Here is a 26,168-nt window from a genome sequence, read left to right as displayed (position 1 = left end):
GGATGTAGAAGGCGTTCAAAAGAGGGAAGGGAGGCATGGAAATTAATGTAAATATAGAGCTCATGTTTAAAATTCTCCAAAAGGAAAACCGAGTTGTTGTTATTGTTATTTTTTAAAAGAAAGGGATGCACTTTGATCATATAACCCTCTCTTAGCACCTCACCAGACACCAAATGACACCAAATTCCTTTTTGTTCCCAAAAGTCCCTACTCTACTTTCATGGGTTTTGTGTGTGTGTGTGTGTGTGTGTGTGTGTGTGTGTGTGTGTGTGTGCGCGTGCGTTGAATTGGGGTTGCCAACATGAGCAAGAGTGGGAAGATACTATTGAATGAGGCAACTCACGAGTGGCTGCACCATCGGAGAATATGACTTTCCTCCCCAGGAGCCATTAACACTCTTTGGGGGTGGGGGTATCTGACAATCCCCTTCCCTCCCTTGATGGGATATAGGTCTTATGCATGCAGCCACTGCTGCTGTGAATTCATGAGTACAATAGCAATGTCACATCTGAAAGACAGCGTCTCACAGAAACTGCTGGTTTCTTTCTGATATCCCAGGATATCCTGGGACTTATTCTGCAGTTTAGGCTAATCCGGAATTTACAGTTCCTCTGCTTCAGCCTCCCAAGTGCTGGAATTTTAGGTCTATACTACCAGATCCATCTAAACTGAATTTTCAAGAGATAGAAATGTTAACTGTGATTAGATAAAGGGTGTAAGGTGGTCTACACTATGTACAAATAATGTCATTACCCTACAATAAGATGAAGAAAGCTTGCTTAGTGAAGAAAAAAATAGCCTTCAATCTGAGACCACTGAAAAACAGTTTAGCAATGGGTATCACCATGCCATGCATATATTATTTAGGTTGACTTAAAGAGCGTTCCAGAAAAGCCTCACTAAGCATACTTTCCTTCCATTCATAGTATGGCAAATTAATCTTGGTTCTTCAGGCAAGTGTTGGTAAGGGAAGGGTATACTTCAGTTGTAGAATGCTCACGTGGCATGTGAAAAGCCCCAGGTTTGATGGGAAGTCGTGGTGCACACAGTTAATCCCAGCACTTGGGAAGCAGAATCAAGTAGATCTGTGAGTTCAAGGCCAGCCTGGTCTACAAAGCAAGTTCTAGGACAGCTAGGACTGTTACACAAAGAAACCCTATCTCAAAAAATAAGAAAAGTCCTGGGTTTGATTCCCTAAAACCACACACACACACACACACACACACACACACAAATGCATGATATTTTTTGTAAACATAATCTTATTATAAACTTATGGCCAGAGAAGGTTTTTTTTAAAAAAGAGAGAGAGAGAGAGAGAGAGAGAGAGAGAGAGAGAGAAAGAACATAAAATTGGGTGGGTAAGCAGGTGGGGAGGATCTGCGAGGAATTGGGGGAGGGGAAAACATGATGCATTGTATGAAAAAAAATTCTAAAAGAACAACAACAAAAAGAAGTCAAGTCATTGATGGAAAAGTTTCAAAGTGGTCTAACCCTGTATATCATGCCTGTGGAAACGTAACTGGAAATTTGGGAGAACTAAAGAACTTCAGGGATGATTTCCTAGGGGAAAAGCTAAAGTCAGCTACATGCCTCCACTCTCTGAAGCTGGTGAGATTCCTTTTCATTCAACCCTGACGTCATGCTGAGTCATAAAATGTAGTGTTCCTCCTGGACACATCTCTGGAAGTCCTTTGTTAGTCATCACTACACTCAGAGCTTGGGGCCAGTGTCTCTCACACTTGCCCTGTTCTGCGGCAGACAGCCCCAGCTCCTCTAATCCTCCTGTTTCTCCTCCCCCGCCTAAAACTCTCTTCTTGAGGAGTAACAGCTATAGCTTTGAGGATAATATAGCTTTAAGACAACTTTTGGCAGATGCAAACTTCCCAACATCTGGGCAGTGTTACCAGAATCCCAGAGGCCCTGACAGACCAGGAGCCACTGGTTCTAGGAATGTTAAAATAGAAGGGGTTTTTTTCCCCCACGACTGATGAGAGGAGCAGAGAGCAAGGAGAAAGAGGAGAGAGAACGAGACTGCAAAAAAATAAAATAAAATAAGGTAAGTACTGTACTTAATCCCTCACAGCATAGTGCCCCATTTCACAGCAGTGGAGAGGTCAACAGACCCGGGACTCAGATGCTGGGCCTGGCCGTGGAGGGGGAGAACGGTTTTTAATGAAATTGGATCATATGCTGTTTTCATTTGTGCTGGCTGCAGATGCATGTTCCTGCTCTCTTCTCGGCTTCCAGCAGAAGGATGGCTCCCTCCGGTGAGTCCAATATTTCAGTCTGAGACTGGGGAGGAGGTGGACAGGAGAGAGGTCATGGGCTCTAAGAGTCTGGGGGCTGACACAGGAAAACCTTTATTCCACTGCAAAGGAACTGTCTGGGGGCTGGTTATGAGAGAAGGGTCAGTGATTAGCTCATTTCCCTAGCTCTTTTTTTTCACTCTTTTTAAGTTCCCTCTTGGTGATTGAATCCATCTATTCCCTTTATCTCCTTTAGACTTTCTTTTCTTGACAGCATCCTTAGCACAGCTTTCTACTTTCTTTACCCTCCCCCCTTACTCCCACTTTTCTCTCTCTCCTATTTCATAGCCACTGCAGATATGAAGTCAAGGAGTGACGACTTGGTAAATGAAGTTTTGGCTTTATCAGATGGCCCTTTAAGGACCCTGCCCAGAATCTGCCATTATTTTTTGCTTCTCCATTTCTGAGAATTGTTTCTCCTCTGAGCATGGCATTGCATGGAAAGCACGTGGGTAAACTGATGCTGTTGAAAGGCCCAGCGACTGGTTTCTATATCGATGAGCAGCAAGTTCTAATACTGCTACTTGGGGAGTGTTTGTCCAGTAGCACCACAGATTCTCTTATCTCCTCTCATTAGTGTGAAGATTTCCCCAGAAAGGAAAAAGAGACAGCAATAGGAGCTTGGGCATACCGTCCTTGTGGGCCTCATTAGGTCCTCTTCGACCTCTCTGCCTTTCTGCTAAGTTCAGCAGGGCAAAAGTGGAGGGGGAGGCTAGACTTAAAAGCCAGAAGTGACTTCCAACCACTAAGCCTCAAAACCAAAAACTAAGAAGAGAGCAGAATTATAGCTACTGCCTGGAGGCTAGAGAAAAGAAACGCCCTGCCTGGTCCAATATGAAGTTAGCAATAATAGCATGGAAACACACTCGCTGTTCGCCTCTGTAGCAGGCAAGAATGTATCTCATGAGCTAGTTACTATTGCTCCTGGTTTATGTGTGAAGAGACAGAGGCTTAGAGAGGTTACCTCATTTGCTAGTTGGTGACAGAACTGGATTCATATCCAGATCTGCCTCGTTCTAGAGCTCAACGTCTTGGATTCTATACATTGACGCCTCCCCAGCTTCGTAGTTAAGAAACGCTGAGTGGACAAAATCCGTAACTGGCGGCCTTTGGATTTCCAGACTCCCCCCTCCCCCAGTTCTATGTGACTTTATGTTAGCATGCCCCTGCTCTTAGAACTCCAGTGTCCCTCCCTGTGACTTGGATCATGCAATTGTCACACTCGATGGCACCAGAGTAAGTTGAGGATTAGTTGCTTAATGCCTTTGTCTTCCTGCCTGAAGAAAAGGGGACCATAAATTCAAATAAGTCTTATTATCCTATGAAGCAGGAAAGGTTTATGAGGCAGATTATACAACTGGAATTGATTAATGTTAAAATTTTCTTCCCCACAGATCCCATCTATCTGCTTCTTCTCACTTTTGCGAGTTCATAGCTGACTCGATTCTCAAAGTCATTTTCCCTTACCCCGATTCTTCGAGCCACCTAGCCCTCCCTCTTGTCTTCTGAAGCTTCCCTGTTAAGGATGGCTGGTCAACTGACTCAAGGAGGTGCTCTCTCCCTGCTGCTCTTCCTAACGCCAGCAGTGACCCCAACATGGTACGCAGGTGAGTCCTGGGAGCTGTTGTCCATTCCTTCTAGGGAGGTCAAGAACAGTTACTCCAAGACATAGAAGAAGGAAGAAAGAGACTACCCGATGCAGAGGAAAGCTGTGGGATGGCAATAAAGACGACCAAAGATTAAAAAGGGCTACCAACCAAGACCCATGAGGCACCCCAACAAGAGATACCCCACCCATTAGGGCTACACTAACTAAAGTGAAAGAGTACGAGAGGGTGACCTTTGAGGCGATGCTTCTTATTTTCTTCTTTTCAGTTGTCATTTTCCCTTAACTTCACGACAGCAGTGGAGTTTTTAGGTTTGGCTGTGTGTTTGGTTGTTTTGTTATATGTCTTGCTTTCTATGCAAGGGGTTGAACGTAGAGTCTCACAAATGCTGGGTATGTTCTCTACCACTGAACTCCATCCACAGCCCACTGATAACTTCTAAGATGCTTTTAATAAGCCAAATATTTATTAATATTAATTTTTCCCTGAGTCAAATATCCTTGTCAAGACTATAAAACAAGACTCAGATCATGTATCTCTTTCAGAATGAAAAAGGGGGAGTCTACTAAGGCAGTCTAAAAAGGCAGTCTACTAAGAGGGGAGAACCCACAAGACAACCCCCCTTTTCTTCTTTCTTCCTCCCAGAGTTTACCTATAGGATTTGTATAGCCTTTTTTGGCTAACACAGTCAATGACAGTACAGACTACATTCTCTTAATTAGGAATACCCCAGGCTCTTTGGGGTTTTTTTCCTTACTTCAGAAAGGAACCAGCTTTCTGGAGTCCTCGACTATTTCATTCTGCACCGTTGGGAGATATAGCGAGCCAACAAGAATGCTCTGAGGAGTGGGGATGGGGAGCATGCAAGAGGACAGGGAAAGGATACTGAACCACCATACAGAGGTTTTTGATTGGGTTCCATTGCCATTTCAAGTGCTAAGAATATTCTGTGGCCTGCAATGTCTGCCCTCACAGGGGCTGGAGTGAGCTAGGGGAATGAGACAGTCCCAGCCAGTGGGGTTAGGAAAATATCCAGAGATGAGTAAATAACAAACTGCAACCATCATAGCCACCGCCATCGCAGCTAAAATTTTCCACATACCCCCAGCTCCTGGTAGAGGCCTTTGGCAGCAGCTCTGTTTGTCTGGAACAGCTGCATCCAGCTTTCAAACAAGTATGCAAGCTTCTTCCCAGCTTTGGCTTAACCTGGCTTCATAGGGGGTAAAGCACAAGGGCGGACATTCAGCTGAAGAAATTCAAATCAAGCCCTTGGCAGAGCACACACTGTTTGGGGTTAAGAGAGTCCCAAGTCTTCGGGGGGGGGGGGGTAAACATGCAGCTGTTCTCCCCAAATGGCCGGCTGACTTCAAATCTAGAAGACCAAAATCTATCCAAAAGACCACCGCACTAAGGGAGTGGAGATCCGATGGTTGAAACTCCAATTCTGAACCCCTGTATGAAACTCATTAAAGCCTGAGATGCTAGAGGTTTTCAGACAAGGTATTAAAAACACTCAACTTCATTTGAGGTTCTCAGGGGGCTGTTTGCGAATCAGACACTCCCCACTTCTCCACGAATCACCACAGTCAACACTACTTGCAAGGAACCCAGGCTGCTAAGTCTCTGGCAGCACTGCAAGCCTTCTTAGAAAGGGCTGCATGATGGTAGATACTTGGAGATTTAAAGATTCTTCCCTTCAGTGCTGGCTTAACCATTGGGTTTGTGTCCATTTGCCCATTCATTCATTCATTCATTCATTCATTCATTCAGCAAATACATGATGAACTTTGCCTTTAACTCACGAGGACTGTTTTGTTCTCTTGTTTGGCTTTGTTTTCGAATGGGAATGGCACAAAGAAAGCAACCAAGTGTAGACTCAGGGCAAGTTAGAAAATGCATCCAGGAATAATCAACAGAGAGCTGGAAATGTTAGAGATACTATACATGAAGCTGAGTGTGTTAAAGATGTGTACTGCAGTCTCTCTCTCTCTCTCTCTCTCTCTCTATATATATATATATATATATATATATATATATATATCAGGCAGTCCTGCTGTATTTGTCATCAGAGGCCAGGCATTAATGTGGCTCTTAACATCTTCAATTATGAAATACCTTTCCAACCATACAATCATGAAGGGCTGGATGCAGAGCATCCCACTTGACTGTGGAATTTGAAGAAACCCAGTAACCAACCACACAGTAAGCAACCACTGACCAATGCAAAGGAACCAAGAGATGTTCAAGCAAATGGAATGATGCAGGGGCAGTGTCCTTCTGTCTAGCTTCATTCTTATAGCCACTTCAGTATCCTAACATGTGCATAAAATATTCAAAAGTAGGCAACTAGGAGACAGGGGAAAGTTTAAGCGGTTAGCTAGCCCAAGCTCATTCCTGGTACAAAGGAAACCTAGCACTGGCTTAGCTACCTCCGCACACTGGTGGAAACTATAATTATGTGATTGAGTCTTCCCCTCAGCTCTCCCACATCCCCTGTAATTCTGGAATAGTATAAAATGCATGGTAGTCTATGGTTTCCACTACCCCACCCCATTGCCACAGTAAAAAAAAAAAAAAAATACTAGATTGCAAGACAGACTTTGGTTCTCTATCCCTTCTGGACATAGTCATAACACCTTCTCTACCACCATTTAAAGTTTAGTATCTGAGTGTAGTCCATGAGGTTCAAACAGGCCTGGGCTGTGAGGTCTACTCTGCAATGTACTATCTCGGAGGCCGTGGGCCACTCCCTTTATTCCCCAGTCAGCCTGTGTCTACACGTAGGAGAGTATTAATGATGTGTACCCAGTTGAGACGTTATGGCAACATAATGAGCTAGCATATGCTCTACAGAGTAAGGGCTAAGTTGTCATTGTCATTACTTTATCCAGACATAGGCCTATGACACCCTGCTTCGGTTTCTGGCGAACAGCTGCTCCCTGAGGAGCGTTTCCTCACAAGCTAGCTCTGCAGTGAGAATGGGGAAACCGAATGCTTTAGGGAACCAAGCACAGCTGGCCTCCTGCTTCCAGGAGCTGTGAGGGATTGAGGCTAACACTAAACGGAAACAGCTGACAAGGAGTCCATGCTGCACAAACAAACCTCCCATGTGGGAAAGGAAAGAAGAGGGACCCACGGAGAAACAAAGGAAAGTCAGTGGGGAAATGTGAAAAGCGTCAAACTGAAGAGAAAAAGTGAACCCTTTCTTTTGGAATGAGGGTAAACCAATGAGGAAATGATTTCATAAGACAAACTTGCAATTTGATTCATCCCCATGTTTACCAAGTTGGACTGACATCCACCCCCACCCTCAACACACACACACACACACACACACACACACACACATTCCTAGCCTGGGCCCTGGGGAGTCAAGGAGCTTCATCATCTTGCCCTCTGCTCCACCCTTTAGTGCAGGAGGTCGTGTGCTCTGCCCAAGAAAAGCCCACAAGCTTATGTTTGGTGTGTTTACATAGGTCAAAGGGCTCCAGCTCTAAAGCCCTGCCCACTCTTGGAAGTACACCCTCTCCTGGAAATGGAGAATTGTCTTCAGACTCCAACAGGGCTGCCTGCCCTTTTCCTGAACATGCATTAGAGCTCAGGGACTTTAGAGAAGACCTTCCGGAAACTTTGCTATGGAAAGAACTAAATTGTTTTCCAATTAGTTCACATTCGTGACTGATTTCCTGTGTCTGGGGGAACACACTGTTTAGTCTCCGCGACAGCCGCAGACCTGCCACCACCAGGAACTGTGTCACTCAACTGCATGGAAGTAGTTCAGCAACTCACTGCTAAACCTGCTCCTATCGGAAGAAGAAGAAATTACCTCAAGGACTCTGCCTTTGGAGGGGGAGCTTACTGTGAGGGCTGTGCCATAGAGCTATGGCACTACATGTGTGAGGCCCTAAGTTCAATCTGGAACAGTGAGAGAGAGAGATAAAAAAAAAAAAAAAAAAACTTCCGCTGACTTATCTTTTTACTCCAAGCTGCAATAAAGTGCTTATGAAAGAATTCCCCTTCCCTTTTGCCCATTAAGCCATCCATCTCTGCCTTGGCAGGCCACAGAGCAATAACAGTCAGGTGGTTAATATGCCCTGTAGGCTAGTGAGCGAGCTTGAAACACTGTTTCCCTTGGAGAACTGCGTACTGTCTGTCAATGGAGAAGACACTTTGGTGCTATTATTTCCTCAGAGCCCCAGGGCGTGGCTATCGGTGTCTCGCGAAGACTAGTGAGCTTTATCAAGGGACTGGACCGTTTATTGTCTAGACTGGCAGGATTGATAAGTGGTTAAGAAGTCCAGTTTTTCTGTTTTGAAAGTCATCTAATACAACCAGAGCCCACGCCTACCACCCCTCTCCTCTCTGGGGTTGCTCTCTGTGGACCTCATATGATCAAGCTCACCCACGGCAGGTTCCGCAGTTTTACAAATCACTTGGCAGCCCTATCCTGAAGTGCCGGGTCCCCAGAAAAAGACAGGGGTTAGGGTACTGGGAAATAGCCGAGTGGGAAATGAATACACTTTTGTATTTTGTTCCTCATCCTAGGGTCCGGCTACTCTCCAGAGGAAAGTTACAATGAAGTATATGCAGAAGAGGTCCCAGCCGCCCGCACCCTGGACTACCGAGGTAATTCTCCTTGCCTCTCAAGCTCAAGGAGCATGTTTTCTGGACTAAGACCAGGATCTTCCCAGAAACATCCCCATCTATGCTTAGCTCATGTGTTCCAATTGCAGCTCAGAGAATCAAGAGTTATGGTTTTAGGCAGGTGGTGGTGGCGCACGCCTTTAATCCCAGCACTCCCAGACAAAGGCAGGCAGATTTCTGTGAGTTTGAGGCCAGCTTGGTCTACAAAGTGAGTTCCAGGGCAGGCACCAAAGCTACAGAGAAACCCTGTCTCGAGTTATGGTTTTTGTTGTGGTTGTTTTTATTTTGGTTTCGTTTGTCGTTTTGTTTTGTTTTTATGCATCCACTGTGGCACTGAGCCCAAGCCCTCTTGTTTCGTTCATTTCTTTCTTGAGACAGGGTCTCACTAGGTATCCCTGGACAGCTCTGAACTCAAGATCCTTCTGCCTCAGTCTCTTTGGTGTTGAGGTTCCAGGGATGCACCTCCACACCCAGCAGGCCTACTATAATTTCTAATAACAAACTTGGTTACTGACTTGCTGTGTGGTTTCACCTCCCTGGCCTTAAGGTTGCTCACCTATGAGTCATTCAGCATGGACTGAGTCCCTGCTCTTTGCTTATTCCTGTGCAGGGTGAGCCTATGGGAAATACAAGGGCTACTATAGGGTTCTGCCCCCCCCCCATGTGCTTGCATTCTGGTGGGCATGAAGCGAGAATAAAATTAACACACGCAGAGTAAATAAATGTGAAACTGTACGGTAGCTATAAATGAAGCAGGAGTTTAAGATGAAGACTTCAGGAAAGTGGTCATGCATGAAAGATGACATTCAGGACAGGGGCTGAATGATGAGCAGACTGCTGTGAACTGGGAGAGGTGATAAACAGACATTTGTCAAAGCAGATGGCCAAAGATGTTAAGGGAAAATCAAATTCACTGCTCTAAGGAACTAAGAGGAAATTACACTGACTTGAAGGGACAGAATGTGGGTGGAGTAGTAGAGAAGAAAATTGAATATAAAGAGCGAATTAGGAAAGGCCCAGTGACATAGGGGGTCCTTCTAAGGAGAGTCAGCAAGAATGCTGAACAGAAATTCCTTTATCAGATAGAAAGTTCGTGTAGGTGGTGTCAAATATGACTTCAGTTTATGATTCTCTTTGTCCATGCTTTCCTGGACACACGTAAGAGTTTAGCTGTTATTGTGGTTTTTCATGGGGGAGCGACACTGTAAACGGTATTTCAGAGCACTAAGTAGGTTATTCTCTTTAGAAAATATGGGTTAAAAGAAGGAAAGCCTGAGCTGGGGAGAGTTTCCAGGAAACAGTTACAATAATGTGAGGTAGAAACATTTGATTCTGGGGGCAAATAAAAGTAGAGTAAGAGCTGGGCAGTAGTGGCACCTTTAATCCCAGCATTCGGGAGGCACTCTTGTAGACCAGGCTGGCCTCAAACTCACAGAATGGTGGCCTTACAGGCAAGTGCCAACATTCCTAATTCATGCAGTCTGGGGATTGAAACCAGAGCCTCACGCCTGCTAGACAACTACTCTGTCAACTGTAGCCCCAGTGCATTTTTAAGTTGATCAGCAATTTTGGCAGACTCTACAAACGTATATTTCACCTCTGCTTTTTTTAAAAAAAAAACTACCATACTGCTGGCCAGTGGTGACATAAGCCAACCAGCACTCGGATGGCAGAGGCAGGCAGATCTCTGTGAGTTTGAGGCCAGCCTGGTCTACAAGAGGTAGTTCCAGAGCAGCTAGGACTTTAACATAGAGAAACCCTGTCTTGAAAAACAAAACAAAACAAAATGTAGAGTAAGGATGAACCTCAGAGGGACTAGAGGTGAGGTTCAAAGCAGAGTGAATGCATGAGTGTAGAAGGCTCTCCTGGGTTTGATTCCCAGCATCAAAATTAAAGGATGCATTCCAGAGATGTTTCAAAGGTGCAGATTTGATGTGCAAAGGGGTCAAGAAACTAATGTTTGAAAGAACCTAATCTGAATACCAACGAGGACACTTAAAAACCTTTTCAGATAGACAAAGTTTAAAAAGTAAACTAGGGCCGGGCAGTGGTGGACCATGCCTTTAATCCTAGCACTCGGGGGCAGAGGCAGACAGATCTCTGTGAGTTCAAGGCCTGTCTCTACAAGAGCTAGTTCCAGGACAGCTAGGACTACACAGAGAAAACCTGTCTTGGAAGGAAGGAAGGAAGGAAGAAAGAAAGAGAGAGAGAGAGAGAGAGAGAGAGAGAGAGAGAGAGAGAGAGAGAGAGAGAGAAAGAAAGAAAGAAAGAAAGAAAGAAAGAAAGAAAGAAAGAAAGAAAGAAAGAGCAAGGAAGGAGGAGGAGGAGGAGGGGAGGAAAACAAAAGTAAAAGTAAACCAGGAGCCAAAGAGATGGCTCAAGCTGAGTTCAATCCCTGGCACTACACAGGATAAGGACACACAGACACAACTACATGTGTGAGCAGGCACTTGTGTGGATGTATACACACACACACATACACAAGAAAAACAAAAGAAAACTGATCTGGAAGGTTGCTGGGTAGACAGTTGAAAGAGAGAGAGGAAGTTTTTTGAACACCCAGCTTAAATGAAAGAGTTCTCTAAAGAAAGACAAGGTCAATGCTTTAGAAAACACTGTTATATATGAGTAGGAGAACAAGATACAGCAAATGAGGAGAGAAATCGTAGTCAGAGTAGAAGAAGATTGTCTATCAAGAATATTACAAAAGCTGCGGATGAAAATTTAGAAATGTGGAAAGGATATGGAATCAGCTATGTCAAGCATCGCAAAGAGATCAAATGATAGCAAATATTTCAGTTACTGAGGCAGTAAATGGTGACCTTTGAGAAAGCAGTTCCAGTAGAAAAATGATCCAAGTTTGGGGTTCTTCTATGCACCTCTCTAGCTATCCCTTTATTGTCTTCTTTTGCTTCTTTTACTCTCAATTCCCTGCAGCCTGTTTCCCCATCCACCCACGGATCTCCTGCTGACACAACACATCTTGAAAATGATAGTTCTCCCTTGAACACCAAATCCTATGACCTTGAGCTTCAGTATTCTTAGTTTCTTAAACAGCAGTAATAACATCCTTTTGTTATTGTTTCCCCTTCCTTGGATTTCATGTAAGTTCCCTATTCTGATCATAGTTGAAGCCAAGATAGGAAATGGGGTCTCTGGCAGTGACCATAGACAGCAGAAGGCTGGCATCTGAATTTTGGACAGCACTGCCTTAGCTTCAGAGTTCCTGAACTGCATCTCTAACACTGCTAGACTCACCCATTTAGAGATGTCTAAAGTGAAATTTTTTTGTCTTATCTGAAGAAAGTTCTACTGCAACCTGACTGTCCTACTTTACGATAATACCTACCACCATTCCCTTAGTGACTCCGACTTCAAAATACTCCAGTGTCTCTTCTAAAAATCCCCGTCACATTGAATAACCCCCTTTCCTCATCAGTTCTCACTAGTCATTTATTCACCAATAACTATCATTTCTTTAATACATGGGATTGGAATTATTATTATTCCATACGTAGACAAAGGCTGTGTTTTCTAATTAGATTCCATGGCTTAAGTTTCCACATTACCCCTATGTAATGACCTAGTAAACCCATTGTAAATCTAGCCTTGTGTCCCAATCTGACAACTTTTTACACCATGTTTCCACATGAAATCCGTGCCTTAGCTACTGTTTTGTTCCAACAAATTAATGAAAAATCCATACTTTTTTCCCACAAATTGATTTAGTACACACTGGGTTTTCCCCCACCCATTAATTCATTTTTCTTATTACATTTATTCATTTACTTGGAGGAAATATGCCGAAGCACATGTGTGGAGGCCAGAGGACTGTTTGCCAGAGAGCTGGCTCTCTCCTTCTATCTTGTGAACCCTGTGGATGGAACATAGGTCGTCAGGCTTGCTGGCAAGAGCATTTACCCACTCAGCCATCTTGCTGACCCTCAGTTTTTAATTCGGCATTGACTAGTACCTCTTCTGAAACGAATGTTTGGTTTGTTTATTTATTGATTTGCCAAAACCACTCACTCACCTGGCCTTCCTTATTTACTGTTTATCGCTCCGAACAGATAGCTGTTTAACAAAGGCAACTAAGTATATCACTCCCACTCCCACAGAAAGACAGAAAAGTAGGTGCTGACCATTAGCCTCCTGGGAACCAAAACTGGAAGAATCTGACACTAAAAAGCATCAAATTCAAATGGTTCTTCTTTGTGTGGTGCTGTGAACCAAACGCAAGTGTTCTGCCACCAACCCACGAGTCCAGCTCCAGAACTATTTTTGGAGGGTCTGGCATCCCCATTGTTACTACTTACCTACCTCACTGGTTTTATTATTATTATTACTATTATTATTATTATTATTATTATTATTATTATCAAAGAGCCCTTGAGAAACTTCTATGTCACACAGTAGCATTTGCCCTGGTGTCTAGTATCCAGTAGCTCTCTTTGCAACTTAGTCTCCAGGCTTAAACCAAACTCAGACTATCAATGATGCATGCAAAGGCGCGGCCAGGAAAAGTACAACCTCAGGTCCTGGCCTCCTTTGTAATCCTTTTTGCGCCTTGTAATCATTTTCTCTGCAACTGTACCATTTCAGAACTTCCTTCAGTTTAGAGGTGCTGTCACCAAGTGGACGTACTGGGATGGATACCTGTGTATTGGTGCTTGGAGACACGTGAGACAGCGGCTCCAACCCAGACAGTGAATTAGAAAAAATCATTCCTGGCACTGGGTGTTTCATGTGTGTGGTTGTTTGTTTTTTGTTTTGTTTCATTTTGTTTGTTTGGGGAGGTTTTTGGTTTTGTTTTTGAGGGTTTTTGTTGTTGTTTTGATTTCTCAATGTAGCCCTGGCTGTCCTGGAACTAGCTCTTGTAGACCAGGCTGGTCTCAAACTCACAGAGATCCACCTGCCTCTGCCTCCCGAGTGCTGGGATTAGAGGCGTGCGCCACCACTGCCCAGCATGTGTGGGGTTTTATTCGATTCTCACCACAGCCACATTGGGATGCTTTATTACCTGACATTTTACAGACCAGAAAACTAAGCTCAGGGGAGTCTTAGGGTAACAGACTTAAGGAGGCAGAAGAAACATTTAAACATAGGTCTGTCTGACTCTAAAGCTGTGCTTATTCCATCTCTTTTATTTAAAATGTAACTGTTTTTTAAGAGATAAAACAAGAGATAAGAAGGAAAAGGCATATCCTTATTTTAGGGAACACTGTCCACATAGTTTGCCATTGTTTTCACAAACCGCACACTTTCTGCCATTCTCTTATCAGGAAACCTGCGTGGAGTCAGAAACCTTGCTCTGCGGTGCAGCCTTAGTTTGCTGGGAGCTAAGCAGCTGCTTCACAGCTTGCTTCAACCCTGAGAAAACTAGTCACTGCCTAGCTTACAGAGATGGTCTTTCCTTGTCAGTCTTTCTGGTCCTTGTGTGCCGGGGGCGGGGGGGTGAGGGAGAGAGAGAGAGAGAGAGAGAGAGAGAGAGAGAGAGAGGAGAAGAGGAGGGGAGGGGAAAGGAGAGGGAGAGGGAGAGAGAGAAGAGAGGGAGAGAGAGAGATGAAAGGGAGAGGGAGGAGAGAGAAGAGAGAAGGAGAGGGAGAGAGAGAGGGAGAGGAGAGAGAGAGAGAGGAGAGGAGAGAGAGAGCAAGAAAGAGAGAGCGAAGGAGCGCCTTCCCAAATTTTTTTTAACTCTGGGCAAGTTATTATTACATGTCACTCATAATACTAAGTGCTCTATAAATGTTATTCCATTTAAATAAAGTACACACTTGCTATGTTGGGCTATGCAAAGATCTTTAAAATAAATTATTCACTTAAAAATAGCGGTTATAACTGGGCCAGTGATAGAGCACTTGCCCAGCATGCATAAATAAGGTCCTGGGTTTGATCCCACGAACCACAAAATAGAAAGTAATGGCAGGAACCATCCACACAATGTGCTCCTGTATGTGTGAAAGGAGCAAAGAAAAGTAAGACATTATACAGGGGTTTGCATTCTGTCTATAAATTGCCATCACAGGTTCTTTGGAAATGGAGTGAATGCGCATAGCCATATGAGAGGGACTGAAAGGAGATATTTTACTGTGTAGCTCTTTACACTTTGGGAGTCTTGAAACAGGTGGATAGAGTCCTTCTTCAAAATGCCAGCTGCCGTGACAGATTTTGTACATAGAAAGAACAAGTTTTTAGAATAGGCAAACTTGGGTTCTATCATGGCTCTGACCAAAGTCATCGAAAAATAGGGATAAAGACTGCGTGATTCACAGGGCTACTGGGAAAACCCTATGGGAGGGAGGAACTCAAAAGGAAAGCATGCTGCCTAAGCACAGGACTCAGAATTACTACATTTCCCAGCAGACACTTTAGCTAGCAAGCACTATCTGACCACAGTCCAGTTCCCACTGGCAGTCCTTCCGTACAGTATTGTCACCTCTGCTGTATTCCTTCATCTCATTCGCATCACTGGCACTGGCGTGAAATGCATTGTCTGCCACGCCTCACTGACTTCCACGTAAAGCACCAACGCACCTATCACCATCCCTGTTCTACCGGTCTAGCAGCCCTACCCAAAAAGGAAATGAAGTCAATCTGGAATTACTTGTTCTTGAGTGCTCCTGCGGGCTCAGAAGCCTCACCTTGAAATAATCTAGAACAGTCCTGTCAAGGTCACGAGCCTACACTTCCTAGAAACTACCTTCTCCCTTATTTGAAAACTCCACCTCCTGTCTTCCGACTTTCTGTCCTTATGTCACAATTCCTCTGGGCTGGCATTTTTTTTTAAAAGTTCCTACATATATGTATATACTGTGTGTTAAATGAATTCCCTCCCTCCCTCCCTCTGCCTTCCTGTTCTTCACCCTGCACTGCTTCCATTTTTCCCTCTGTTCCCCTATACAGCTCTATTTGTTCATGATTTTCTACATCTGTATAAAGTCTAGGAATCACAAATATTTAAAAATCTGTGATATTTGTCTTTCTGAGACCAGACCAGCAAGCTTGAACTTATTTACAGTAGCTGGGCTCATGGAACTCTCTTTGCATTGATTCTGAGCTTCGTATTTCTCTCTCCTATTTTGTTTCCTCTGCCAGTTTCACTCTGGTGTGCGTTTCCTTGACAGAGTATGGGGGACAGATAGAACAGAGATGCTTTTGAGGTCCCAGCCTCCCACATAAGTCTTTGTGGTATGTGTTATAGCTGTGTAATCAGCAGCTCTGCAAACCTAGCACTTAAGAAACATTATGTAATTCAGAGATGGTGTCTCCAGATGGCAGCCTTGTAACTGCCACCGATTGAAACTAATACTAGAAGCCTCAAGCATGACACTAGTGTTTTCTCTCTGTCATCTGTCTTCCTTCTTCAGTTGCATGCAAACAGAGGCCCCAGCCCTTCATTATTTCTTGACCTCCCAATGTAATGTGCTTTGGGTAAAAGTTGCCCGTATCTTTCTCCCTGGGATTTGAAAATCAAATAAGCTTATGCAGTGCTTTTACCTTCCAAATCCTACACAAACAATTCTGCGCCGTGCTGCATGGGTAACCTCGTGCAGGCCACCATCCAGTTGTCTCCCTGTATCCCTCTCCAATCTGAACCATCTAGGACAAGCAGCGCAGACATGCCATTCCACCACTCGGGAGATGAAGGCGGGGACCCATGAATCTGAGGCCAGCAGGGACTAGACAACAGACACAGTCTCAAAAAATAAACAAGAACAAGGAACCAGAGGAAGGGGCATTATTTTGTCATCAGTAAGGTGTCTTTATGGTGCAACCAGCCTGTACACTTGTATGCCTGGTGCTGAACTGCCATTGGCTTTTCGGTCCCCAGTAGTCTGCTTTGATGTCATGTTCCTGTTCCTTCTTTAATTTATATTTTCCATGTCTTTTTAAAAGGCGTTTTAAATTTGCATGTAGCACCATGTACTTTCCGGTGTACAGTTCTATGAGTTTTGACAACTATCTAGAGTAAGACAACTAGCATCAAAGGGGAGGGGAGTTTTATCACCTCAGAAACTTGTCCCATGCTGCCATTTCGCACTTCTCCCCTATCTTTACCCCTAACCCCTGGCAGCTACTGATGTGCACTCTAGATGGTATTGCCTGCGTGTGCCCCAGTATACTTGCCCTATAACGGAGTCTTGCTTCTCTAGCTTCCCAAAGGACACTTACACTTTATCTGTGTCATCACATGCGCCAGCACATCTTGCTTAAACAGAGATGGAACTCATTAACTCCACTAGTCACACATAGAACCAGTTTTTGACAGTTACGGATAGAGGCGCATTAAACAGTGTATAAGACTGTGTGTGGACCCAGGTTTTCTTTTCCCTTGAGCAAACACCTTGACCTGAAGTTTATATTATATTATGAAGTTAATCTAATGTTTATCTTTATATAATGTTACTTGTCTGTACCTTCTCGGGGTTGACTATTAAGCACTGGACAATCAATTGGTGTGCTCGTCCCTGATGAGGGCCACCTCTTCCGCTCGCAGCTGCTTTATTTAACTGCCTATTGTTCTTTGTGTAAGGTTGATTACTGTACTTCCAGCTTACTTTTCTTCTGCTACTACAGTCCCCAGATGGTGTTATACATTGAATATCCAGGATGGAGAAGCCACATGCTACTCACCAAGGGGAGGAAATTATCACAGCAGCCTAGGCACACGTTGTGAGCTCTCCTGTGACCGTGGCTTTCGACTGATTGGACGGAGGTCGGTGCAATGCTTGCCAAGCCGCCGTTGGTCTGGAATGGCCTACTGCAGGCGTAAGTCATAGGGGAGCAGGTACTGGTATGTGTGAGAGAAAAGGCAGCCCCCTGGCCATGGATGGTATATATCTGGAAGTTTTACTCAGTGAAAGTTGGGAATTTTCCATAGGCCTCCAACAGAGCTCCTTTTCCTGACATTGGAGTTGATTTTCTCTGTATGTGATTACTGTCCAAGTAATATGGGTAGTTAAGCGGCAGGCAGCCACTATGACTCACAGAACCCAGAGATGTGTGGAGGAGGACAAGACTTGGCCATGTGGAATGCATGTGGGCCTGGGCCACCTCTTGGAGCTTCCAAGGATGTGTTCCAGACTCTTTCCCACTTGTGGTCAAGTGGCATCCTTCCTAGCCTACAGCCTCAGAAGGTCTTGCCAGTAAAGCTAATGAGACATCTGCTAGTCATTATTTTCTCCTTAAAGTAGGAAGAATCCCCATTGCCATAATACGGAGAAACAAATACACAACTCAAATCCTATCTCTTCAACTCCCGAAACCCTACCTTTTATTCATATTCTTCAGCCCTTTGGCGGTGGAGATTTGTCTTCCATGAGATCAACAAATACCATGTGAAGGGCATCCATGTCTGCACAAGGCTCTACAGGGGCTGCTTCAGGAGCTCCCCCAGCTCCTCAGCCCCGCTTGGGTTGCCGATGGGCCATTGGGATAGAAACTGAAATGTGTACACATGCCCTCCTGCCCTCCTGGACGCGGATGTGCTGAGCATTCAGAGATAAATATGCTTGCTGAGAAGAGAATCTATGAAGGAGAGGAGAAGGTGGAGGGATAGAAAAGAGTCACTCCAACCCTTCCGGTGGTGATAAGTAACTTGCCTTAGGCCCTAAACTCCAGCCTAAACGCCATCAGTTCCCAAATGAATTTGAATTGTAATTGACAAAACAGATATAAGGCTGTGAGTTATAAACATAAAACTAGTCAAAAGCATAGAAATATATCCATTTCCAGGGGCCTAGAATGAGGTGGCTATTGCAATTGAGTCCTGTATTTAGCTTTGACCTTCCTCATGGGTGAATATGTTGTTTTCACTGTCATATAATACTAAGGAAGTGAATTCATCCAAAGAGACCAATCTTTCTGGTTCTGATTTCAAGTAGGTCATTTTTAGATGTGACTTTTATGTAACAAATATAGGAAAAGAGCAAAGCAATAATCTTCGAGCTTAGTTTAGTCAGGAAGCAAAAATGAACAGAGCCCATATACAATTTTTTTCTAGAAAGTTTTAACATTCACACATTATGCAAGATTATAACTTAGACAGGTTAAAGAAATGTGCGTGGCTTCCTTCTCTCAAGTATCCGCTGTCACAGAGAAGCTAACGACAGACTCACAACTATCCTGTGTTAACAGCCTTTAAAGCACACAGATTCCACTTTTATTAAATATTACCATGCCCTCCAGACAGTGGTCTGACCGGCATGGACAGAAAGCCGGCTGACTGTAAGTGAGCCTTGGCTGAACTGTGTGCCCAGCCAAGGAGCTTTGAACATGCTTTAGGGCACATAACATTTTAAGAGGACACAGCATCTAAGGAACAAGAGGCAAAACTTAACCATTATTGATGCTTTCCTTCAGTTGTCGGGGGAGGTAAATATATTTTACTGATGAAAAACAGAGAGACTCAGAGAAGTGAATCACAGAACAAGAGGTAAAGTTAGTATGCCAAAAGGGGTCTTATTTCGATAATCATGGACTCAGACAACTGACTTACATTTTTCAGACTCCACTATTCATCCAACTAAGTTTGCTTCTTTACTTTCTAATATGAAGATAAAAAGCAAATTGAAGGAAAGGCAGTTCCATAGAAAATGTTAAGAGCAGCCTGGATGAGTTTCCAATAATTTCTGTTGAATATGACACGGATCTCCCTATGGTAGATGCTCACATATCAGCTCCAGATGGTCCCACGGGGTGTTGAACTCGCTGTTTGGTTCTCTCTTAGAGATGAGATGCCACACACTGCCATTCATCACTAGCGGCAGCCACACCTGCACAAACGGGGTGCTGCTCGATTCCCGCTGTGACTATAGCTGTGCCAGTGGCTACCACCTGGAAGGTGATCGCAGTCGCATCTGCATGGAAGATGGACGATGGAGTGGAGGCGAGCCTGTGTGTGTAGGTAAATGCTGGGAGAGCCTCCCGTTATTCTGCTGCCAAAAGGGACCTGACACTGTACTCACAGAAGATGTGGAATTCTGACCACACAATTCATACACATTGTGTGTGAGAATACACAATGGGCACAGCATTATTGCCCATAGAGCCAGGCTCCTTTCCCCTTTCTTAGATAAAGGTGAACTTTTGTTCTTTCATGTACCACTGGTGTGTAATATTGCTTCCAGCAGAGAAGTTAGGGGATCTATAAACCCACATTTGATCTTTGACCTTGGCAGACATAGATCCACCCAAGATCCGTTGTCCTCACTCACGAGAGAAGATGGCAGAGCCAGAGAAACTAACCGCTCGCGTGTACTGGGACCCACCCTTGGTGAAAGATTCTGCTGATGGTACCATCACCAGGTAAGCTTGTGTCGTGCATGCCTCCTGTGTCCCCAGCAGTTTCTCCCAGTCCCTCTGGGGTACTCACAGTCAGACCGTACAGGCAGTGCCTGAAGTGATGGCGTGCCTCAGATCTCAATTCTCAACACCTTTCCCTTCGGAGCTCAGTAACACCTTCATCCTGTCTCCTGCAGGGTGACACTTCGGGGCCCAGAGCCCGGTTCTCACTTTCCTGAAGGAGAGCATGTGATTCGTTACACTGCCTATGACCGAGCCTACAACAGGGCCAGCTGCAAGTTCATTGTAAAAGTACAAGGTCAGAAAAAGGTCTTCATTGGACACACCATTCAACACTCCTGCTCTGCCTTGACCTTCCAAAACCCACAGCAACCCCTCCTCTTGATAATATAGGGGGTGCGCAAGGGAAAGACCAACTTCATCAAACAGACTTACCAAGAAAACCCATACGAATTGGGCATAAAATCGTTGCAGAAACCTTGACTCTCCAGTGAGACTCTATGGTTTTTCTAAATCTATATAAAATTCATAGATAGGCTATGTCTATTTCTTTTCTTGGCCTTGAAAGTGAGCGAATCTAATTGATCTTTGCACCCATTCACATCTGCTGAAACGACAATGTTGGTTGCCTGGTGTTTTCCTCTTTGCTTCCTGTCACATTGTTTCACTTTGCTTTTCTCAACATTAAAGTAATTCATGCTCATAATTAGACATTTTAAAATAAAGGAACAGCCAAGTATAGTAGCACATGCCTGTAATCCCAGCACATGAGGCAGAAGCAGGAGGATAGCAAATTCAAGATCAGCCTGGGCTACATATCAGGGTGCTGTCTCAAAAATAAAATTAAAGCAATTCATAAACAATAATTTTAACCCCGTGTCATGTGGCTCATTGTTGATAACATTTTAGTGTCTTTCTTCAAGTCTTTTCTCTCTATATACTGACAATATATAATTTAAGATCACCCCTTTCCACTTCTCATTAAAACACAAGCATTTTTCCCATATTCTTTGAAATTGTTTTCATAAACACTTTCAATCACAACATAATAATTCTACTCAAAGATTGTATCATGATTGGTTTAATCATTTTGTCCATCATGGACTCATCTGATTTATATACTATTAAAAGTAAGTCTGACCAACTGTGCTGGCACATACCCGTAATATCGGCACTAGGAAGCTAGGGCAGAAAGACAGTGGGGCTTAAGACCTCTTGGACTCCACAGAAAATCCATTCTATCCTGTGCTATATTGATTGTGAGACCAGGTCTTAAGAGAAAAAAGTCATTCTGCAAGGTGGTTATTTTTACACTGGGTCTCTATAAAAGTTTACAAATATAGATAAGAACATTTTCTTTTATCATTTATACTCACCCCATGACTTCTCTCTCTCTCTCTCTCTCTCTCTCTCTCTCTCTCTCTCTCTCTCTCTCTCTCTCTCTCTGAGTGTGTGTGTGTGTGTGTATCTATAAACTAGGAACCTGTCTATAAACTAGGAACCTGTGTTTGCATTTCAAATTTAACCCCTTAGGGAAGGAAACTGTACCTCCAGTTTCCTGGCTCCTGGAAACATAGAAAAGCCATTCGTTTGGATTATCTGAAGTCGCTTATTCTAGAAAGCCTGAGTAGTCCCCTTTGCCTTTCCTGCCTACAAGAGATATCACAACCCCTAACTTGAGCTTTTCCCTGGCAGTGAGACGCTGTCCGGTTCTGAAGCCACCACAGCATGGCTACCTCACCTGCACCTCCGCAGGAGACAACTACGGTGCCACTTGCGAATATCACTGTGATGGTGGCTATGAACGCCAGGGCACCCCATCCCGAGTCTGCCAGTCAAGTCGACAGTGGTCAGGATCACCACCTATCTGTACTCGTGAGTGAAACTAGGAAATGAGTGAACAGGCTTGTGGCTCAGGGCATTTTGGAAGAACTTCCATGGTCCAGAGGTCTAATATTAATGTGAGTGATATGAGGTCGGGGATTCTGACATGGGTCACCTTTTAAGGGCCAACATTCTCCCAGAGAGTACTTCTACCTCAAGAAGAAGGGTATAAAATATTCAGGTTTCCTTCTGGAATTCACGTCAAGGAAGGGAGGGCAAGGATGTTAAAGACCAGAATGTCTTGCAAGGTGAAGATGGGCACCTTCTGACTGACCATATGCTTCTGCCTTAGCTATGAAGATTAATGTCAATGTCAACTCAGCTGCTGGCCTTCTGGATCAGTTCTATGAGAAACAGCGGCTCCTCATAGTGTCAGCTCCTGATCCCTCCAATCGATACTACAAAATGCAGATCTCCATGCTGCAGGTGAGACCTACTCCCCCAGGGTGGCCTAGCAAAAAGGTTCCTCTGTGCGGCACAAAACTTACATATCCCTATGTTTTTGTAGGTAGTGTTTGATTCGGTTTGTCATTAGGTACCCTGATCGCATTTTAAAAAGCATTATTTTTGCAGAAAGATCAGTGAGTTCACTGGAATGGTAGATGTATAATACAAAGAACTGGGTGCAGGCTGGGAAACAATGTGGAGAGGCCCGTGAGACAGCTATGATTAAAGTAAATATTAAGAGTAAGCTACACGTGTTTTGCAAGGAATTTTACTTGTATAATAAGTGCTGGGTAAGTACCAGGTAATGACTGACATGCTTTTACACATGTACAGCTAGTTCTCCCAGCAACCCCTCTGATGTAGGTACTATTGTGTGCCCACTGAAGACGTGAGGAAACTGAAGACAGACAGATTCAGTGACTCGCCCAAGACCACTAGCTCAGAAATGGTAGAGCTGGGACTGAACCCAAGCTATCTAGCTCTGGGTCTGTGCTGTCAATTGCTATCGGGACAATAGTGCCATGGCATTCTGGAAAGTGAGGAAGCTGCACAGTGATTTTAGCTGATGAGTGGGAGAGGGAGGTAGGTAGGTAGGTAGGTAGGTAGGTAGGTAGGTAGGTAGGTAGGCAGGTTGGTAGGTAGGTAGGTAGGTTGGTAGGTAGGTAGGTAGGTAGGTAGGTTGGTAGGCAGGTTGGTAGTAGGTTGGTAGGCAGGTTGGTAGGTAGGTAGGTAGGTTGGTTGGTAGGTTGGTAGGTAGAAGACTGATGAAAAGATCAGACTGGGTGGCTGTCAAGAATTATGATTCTCTTTTCTACCCCACATTGTGAATCAGTTTCAGACAGTGAAATAGAATAAAGAAAACTCTTTTGTGTAGTGAGGGCTTCAGAAATGAGAGGGAAGAGGTGGTACAGACCTCAAAGTGTGTGATAACTTGATTGTGAAATTGTGTGATTGTTGCAGAAACCCTTCCTTTCCCATGTTGCCTTATGTGGTCATAGGTGGGAGTCAGCCAAGCAGCCTACAAATTTAAGTGCGAAAGGCTGTTCTATTTCATGTTTTCTTCCCTCCCAGCAATCCACCTGTGGACTGGACCTGCGGCATGTGACCATTATTGAGCTGGTGGGGCAACCACCGCAGGAGGTGGGGCGCATCCGGGAGCAACAACTATCAGCCAGCATCATTGAGGAGCTCAGGTGCAGGCTGGGAGGCTGCAGGGGGGGGGCAAGAACCTGATACAGGACACTAGCAAGCAGGAATGGGGGCTCTTGGAGACACTTCTTATGTTCGAACTTTTATAGCTGTACTAAGTCAGGAGAGCGACGCTCAGTTCGAACGGAACATGACAATTAAATGGAGGTTTCAATCACACATAACCAGGCCCCACCGCAAGCCACATCTCTGGGCTTTCATAAAAGCACCTCGGGTGACTTTGAAGAGCCACAACGGAGAGAGACACAAAGGATTCCACTCCAGACGTGAATCACTAGGAAGCTTCTGATCTCATTGTTTATGAGCTCCCCTGTTTACCTTCAGTCTCCAAAGGAGAAAAAGGCATCTTTGGTCACTGAAATCTGAATCCTATCTATCTGTCCCTCATGAAAGAGAAGGTTATAGGCAGCAGGTGGTAGAAGTTGACTTTTCTCATTATCTATCCATTATCGGCCTTACAGTTCCCCAATTATACTCAGGTCCAATAAAGCCATCAGTGCTCTCTGTTTGAGAACCAATACCTACCTACCTCTAGGATTTAGTTTCAATGGGGACAGACTGATTCCCGCCAGTTAAAGAGACTAGGTAACCCTCTGAGGAAGGAGACAGCAGACTTGCAGCTACAGGTGGGAGAGTTAAGTAGGATTTGCTCATCAACCTTGTGGCTGCTAAGGATGATACACATATGAATCATGGTGTCTGCAATATGCCTCCTGGAGTTGCTCCATGCAGCCTGCATGTAGTAGATAATAGCCTTGCCTAAAATGAAAAGTATGGTGCAGAAATGACAGGAACTGAGGCAAAAATAAAGCAAAAAGGATTTGAGACAGGTAGGGAAGGGGAACCGGAAAGGGTGGAGCTATAAGAGAACAGAGGGTAGTAGTGCAGTCTTGGGGGACTCGGACCAAGGTCTCACACCTCTCTGGCCTGCTCTGTCTAGGCAATTCCAGCGCCTCACTCGTTCCTACTTCAACATGGTGTTAATTGACAAGCAGGGTATTGACCGGGAACGCTACATGGAACCTGTCACCCCTGAGGAAATCTTCACATTCATTGATGACTACCTGCTGAGCAACCAGGAGCTGGCCAGGCGTCGGGAGCAAAGGGATGTCTGCGAGTGACCTTGAGCCAGGATGTGGCTGAGGTCAAGTGCAGTGTGCAACTGTCCTAGGTAGCTTAAACTGAGGAGGAAATGTTTGCTCACAGTGTTGGGAGCAGGACTCAGGTGAGGGGTGAGGTTTGCCAAGTCTAGTACAGCTCCAGACAACATTTTAGGGGAGAATATTCCTTTACCTAAGCAAGGCTCCACTTCAGGTAGCACTGGAAGAACACACGAAAGTAGGTAGGGACTGAGAACAGGCCCTGGGCAGTGGGTTGGGGGTAGATGGGCTTCTCCTGACTACAGCCTCTGCCTAGCTCTCCAAAGTCTTTCAGATAAGTAAATCCTAAAGTCATTCATTTCCTGTGGCGTCAATGGTTCCTTTACTCTATGGTGACAGCAGAGGGCAGCATCACAACAGACAAGCAGGACACTTTAAACAAGTACAAGCAGATTTTCCTTACAGTTCATTAACTGTATGAGAAGCAGGAGAGGGGTGACAAGGGTCTACAAAACATTCTTGAAGCTGATTGTCATTTCCCTTTTCGGGACACTGGGCTAAAAAAAAAAAATGTTGCTTGAACCGTTGCTTCATCAAGAGTTAGAAAAACATTTTCTCCAGTTTGGGAAGTAACACTCAGCCAGAGCAGGAAGTTCCCTCCTAGATACTCCAAATAGCTTGTGGGCAAGAACTTCTGCCTACCAGGTCTTCAGTGCTTTAATGCCCCTGGGGCAGCGGCCCTTCATTAGAGGTTCCCCTGGTCTGTGAACCAGACTGCCTCTAGGAATTGGAGACATGGCTCAGCTGGTAAAATGCTTCCCATGTAAGCATTTGGACCTGAGTTTGCTCCCCAGAATCCCTGTAAAACGGCTAGATATGGTGGTGTGCGCTTGGCATCCCAGTGGAGAGGTAGAAATAAGCAGATCAGTGGGGTTCACTGGTCAGGAAGTCTAGCCTAATGGTGAGTACCAGGCCAAGTAAGGAATACTTTCTCAAGCAACGTGATAAATGGCATGAGGAACAAAACCCAAGACTGGCCTCTGATCTCCATAAGCTCCATACAGAGGCATATATGTGTGCATGCACATGTGCACTCATACATATATACATACCACTACCACCACGAAACATAGCAGGAAAGCAAAAGGGATAGCCTCATGCATTAACTTCCTCAGATACCCACTTTTAAGATATGAGCACGGAGCAGGTAGCTACAGGAATCAAAGGTCAAGGTTAGGAACGAGGCCTGGAAGTAAACTTGAGGGTGGACTTTTGGGAAATGGGGCCACACCTGCCTTTCCTTTTTCTTTCTTCCTTTATCTTGCATCTTTTGTGTCCACTCCCAGCCCCCTCTTTGCTGGGCGATAAAGGCAGGATCTTTCACACGCCAGACACTGCTGCTGAGATACATCCGGCTGCAGGTTTCTGCTCTTACTTGTGTCTCCCAAGGGGTGTTTCACCAGGGTCTGAAAACAGATGTTCTTCCCTTGCTTCTGAGAACTGCCTCTTAGACAGTGATGGAAGCCAGAGACATAGTCAAGGCTCAGCCACCCTGTTCCTTCCATTTTCTCCTGGGCACCATCATTGGGCAACTGGAGGCAGCGAGCAGGCTGGGTGGGGAGACAGAGCTAACAATGCTCAAGAATGCACTTTGTGTCAGGTGC

At 44.7% G+C, this 26,168-nt stretch overlaps 1 protein-coding gene across 2 annotated transcripts; it reads left to right on the top strand.

Moving 5' to 3' along the window:
- Positions 1-1,713: 1,713 nt before the first annotated feature.
- On the top strand, positions 1,714-24,821 carry Srpx2 (sushi repeat containing protein X-linked 2). 2 transcript variants are annotated; one of them, XM_057759908.1, is made up of 12 exons: positions 1,714-2,059; positions 2,219-2,270; positions 3,791-3,916; positions 8,462-8,542; positions 17,138-17,329; positions 19,290-19,466; positions 19,741-19,867; positions 20,041-20,162; positions 21,560-21,739; positions 22,041-22,174; positions 23,267-23,388; positions 24,345-24,821. In XM_057759908.1, exons 3-12 carry the CDS (start codon positions 3,835-3,837, stop codon positions 24,523-24,525), a joined length of 1,398 nt encoding a protein of 465 aa, XP_057615891.1. In that variant the 5' UTR covers positions 1,714-2,059; positions 2,219-2,270; positions 3,791-3,834; the 3' UTR covers positions 24,526-24,821. The 2 variants fall into 2 exon arrangements, with proteins under 2 accessions (XP_057615891.1, XP_057615890.1); XM_057759907.1 differs by having other exon boundaries at positions 3,704-3,916.
- Positions 24,822-26,168: the final 1,347 nt, after the last annotated feature.

This window comes from Chionomys nivalis, chromosome X (genome assembly GCF_950005125.1).
Source record: "Chionomys nivalis chromosome X, mChiNiv1.1, whole genome shotgun sequence".
NCBI classification, from domain to species: domain Eukaryota; kingdom Metazoa; phylum Chordata; class Mammalia; order Rodentia; family Cricetidae; genus Chionomys; species Chionomys nivalis.
The sequence above is the reverse complement of the archived record's forward strand: the minus strand, read 5'-3'. Positions and strand labels throughout refer to the sequence as shown.

Coding starts and splice junctions, on each gene's coding strand:
- Srpx2 (XM_057759908.1), top strand. CDS start 3,835: ATGGCTGGTCAACTGACTCAAGGAGGTGCTCTCTCCCTGCTGCTCTTC. Junction 19,868..20,040: donor GCTGATGGTACCATCACCAG/GTAAGCTTGTGT, acceptor TGTCTCCTGCAG/GGTGACACTTCGGGGCCCAG. Junction 23,389..24,344: donor AGCATCATTGAGGAGCTCAG/GTGCAGGCTGGG, acceptor TGCTCTGTCTAG/GCAATTCCAGCGCCTCACTC.